This window comes from Dipteris shenzhenensis, chromosome 6 (assembly GCF_047967505.1).
Source record: "Dipteris shenzhenensis isolate YYH24624 ecotype China chromosome 6, Dip_SZ_1.0, whole genome shotgun sequence".
NCBI classification, from domain to species: Eukaryota; Viridiplantae; Streptophyta; class Polypodiopsida; order Gleicheniales; family Dipteridaceae; genus Dipteris; species Dipteris shenzhenensis.
The window spans coordinates 30464510-30467557 of NC_141601.1; the positions used below are offsets into that span (position 1 = coordinate 30464510).

Consider the following 3048-nt stretch of genomic DNA (forward strand, 5'->3'; position numbering starts at 1 on the left):
AAAATTTCATTTTGAGGTTTACTCTGCCCCTTCAATTCGCAAGGTTGTACTTGATCATTTTCAGGTTTACTGCTCTGCCCCTTCAATTCGCACAGCTGTACTTGACGCAAATGTGGGAAGCCTATTCATAAGAACTTACTACAGCACTCCCAGAGTGAGCTTTAAGCACCGTGATACAACGCAAACGCTACCATGCTTTCAAAGACACAAACTGGGTACATAGGAAAGCCACTGACAGTCATCCAAACTCTCCCTTACAGTCCCACGTGGCAATCACCCTATGGGTAGAAACAATTACGATCAAGTGCCATAAAAGTTCATGAAGAAATGTTGTTTCATGGAAAAAACATAGGAAGCTAAAAAAGCAGTAAAGTCTCAACCTGTGCCAGGGAAACCTCCATTATGTTCTTGTCTAACAATGCAGAAAATCCAGGTGAACATCTAAAAAAGGTTAAGGATGTGGCCATGAAAAGGTAATGACCCATAAAAGCCATTCGAGAATTGCATTATCGATCCTAGAAGGAAGAGTTTAGGGACGAACCATTTGCAAAATTCAAAAGGCCACTATAATCACTTGGAAAGTAGAGATTATAAAATTTCAAACGCCAGTGACGGTCACTTGCGGTCACTTGCAAAGTATAGCAAAGATCACGACACCCGATTAACCTTCACGCAACCAAGAACAGTCGAGAGGTCCAGAGGGCAAATGGCTTGGCCTACAGTAACACCAACTTTAAACTATGATGTATATTACGAAGCATAGATGTTTGGGGAGGGAAAATTACAAGGTGCAGCAAAATTGGGGCCTCCTGTGCCTTGTTGGATAAATTCAACAGAACCTACACATGGACTGGGAACAGCATGATTTAAGAAGAGACCCTTCAAGAGCTTCTCTGTGGTTTGTGACGTTACAGATTGACAGTGCACAAGATTGAAAATTCTATTCTACGCGTGTAATATTTTGTTGAGTCGGGCTATATAGATAGTCACATTCAAAGCTTTTGGAGGGCAGGATCACGACTTTACAAAGCGCCCAAAAATTGAGCGTAGATGTTGTTCCGCGTCAGCTCACAGCTCCTGTACCTCGACGTTCTTCTCATCATCCTCGTATAGTGTATACTTCTTGGAGGAGCCCTTGCATCTTTCTACAGGGTACTTCAAAGCGTTCTTCTTCAGCTTCCTGAGCGCCGCCTCCCCCAGATTGACTTCGCATATGTCTGCTAGACGAACCAAATACAGTAACACATCCGAAAGCTCCTCCCCCAAATGCTCTTTCTCCTCCGGATTCCAATCAGGCAGGCCCCTTGGAACTTCGCCTTTCCACTGGAAGATCTCCGACAGCTCGCCCACCTCCCCAACCTGCCAAAATCATAAAACCCGCCTTATATGAGAGACTAGAAGAAAAGAGAGACCGAAGATTACATCAACATCTCGCTGCTCTTCATATTCCGGTGATATAGCTACAAATCGAACAATAAAATTATCGTCCATGTGAAACCCAGCACGCTTTCAAAGGAAGAACGCCGGAGATTTCATTGATAACGTTCGTAGGAGCAACCTACGGCCAACGCGTACATTTCTAAAGTTGATCTACTGTTATCTATAGACCCTTTAAAGGCATCTCGGCCACCACCATCAGAGAGGACGGACCGCAATATGAACGGCTCACAACTCAAAACCGCGAGGACAGCCTAGAGCTAGCACGCTCTGCCCAGAACTGTTTGCATAAGTTCGTGTCAAGCAAGAAAAGTAGAAACAAGGGAAAGAGACACATACTAGGGCAAGCAGAAGATTTCTGGGACTGTGGAACTTCTCCCAATCTCTCTCGCTGGCGAAGTCGGCCATCATCTGGGTGAGCTCGGATAGAGCAACGTCGCTCTTCTTGGGAGGGGACTGGTCATGGTCGAGCGGGCTCAACTGCAGAGCATCTTTCATCCTTGAAGCAGCTCTATACATAACAAAGCTATGGCAGGTACTTTGCTCTCAAATCAGAGGCGGCTTTGAGATTATATAGACGCACTAATCCCAACTCGTAACCCCCCTTTTAACTACCTCGCTTACCTCCTTAATTCAAGATGTATCCCCAAATCGATGCCAGCAAATGTTCGCCTTGCTAGAGACAGTTATGGGGTGTCTACTCTAGCATTTCGGTAGAGCATCTCATTTCGGTAGAGCATCTGTAGCTATGGCGTGAGGGCAAGTGCTTGTGCTTTGCTCTCAAGGGGGCTGGGAGCTTATATGGACCACTAATCCCATTCTTAAACCCCCTTTTAACTTTCTTGCCTAGCTCCTTAATCCAAGATCACCCGTTGAGTAGGAGGATGGCGTGGTGGTTCACAACCCCACTAGTCATGTTTTTAGACAACAAGCTGCCATTCTATGTCACCAAGGTATGATTCTTGTAGTAGTACTCATCGCTTCACTGGAGCTTTTCGCACACGACCATGGAGTAGGATAGCCGCCATCAAATGTCGGAAACAACTTTTTTGTGTCAGTAGTATAGGTCTTCTCTCATGTTGGGCTAAGTAGGTTGGCAACCCTTAACTTCATATTTTTAGAGATGGCTGATGGGAGGTGTGGACTGGGCCTTAGAGTGAGTACACACTAAACAACCCACCCGTCCAAGCCTCAATAACTTGGCTTCTTGTGGTGGGCAAGGTTGCATACACATAGCCATGTCACCTACCATTTCCTAGGTTTGAAGGTTCAAGTATAGTCGTCGTAAACAAATGCATAATCTTTCTAGAAGGTGGAATATACTCTTAACTCACTTAAGGGCTTGCCCTATGCACACATGGTTGTGTAAACAATGAAAATAATCTCTGTAAAGTGTTGCTCACACTCTCTACTCTACCATCCTAGATGCTCAACTCATACATGTGTGTCAGACACATGAATTATAATCCTAACCACACACTTTCCTCAATCGTATAGCAAAGAGGAATAAAAAGTATGGTGTGCCATCTTGCATCTTGATTCGAAGCATAGTATTTCAGTGTGCTTTAATTTCATAGCATGAGAGCCTTTGAGTTCTGGATAGTCTTCTAG

At 44.6% G+C, this 3048-nt stretch overlaps 1 protein-coding gene across 1 annotated transcript; it reads right to left on the bottom strand.

Moving 5' to 3' along the window:
• Positions 1 to 723: 723 nt before the first annotated feature.
• On the bottom strand, positions 724 to 2005 carry LOC147901047 (uncharacterized). Its single transcript, XM_087375928.1, has 2 exons — positions 1777 to 2005; positions 724 to 1359 (listed from the first exon to the last, which is right to left on the bottom strand). The coding sequence occupies exons 1-2, from the start codon at positions 1954 to 1956 to the stop codon at positions 1069 to 1071; spliced, it is 471 nt and encodes a 156-aa protein (XP_087232054.1). The 5' UTR covers positions 1957 to 2005; the 3' UTR covers positions 724 to 1068.
• Positions 2006 to 3048: the final 1043 nt, after the last annotated feature.

Excerpts from the sequence above, each read along its gene's own strand:
- LOC147901047 (XM_087375928.1), bottom strand. The coding sequence starts at position 1,956 with ATGTATAGAGCTGCTTCAAGGATGAAAGATGCTCTGCAGTTGAGCCCG. Across the intron at positions 1,360-1,776 it reads GAAATCTTCTGCTTGCCCTA|GTTGGGGAGGTGGGCGAGCT; the intron begins GTATGTGTCTCT and ends TGATTTTGGCAG.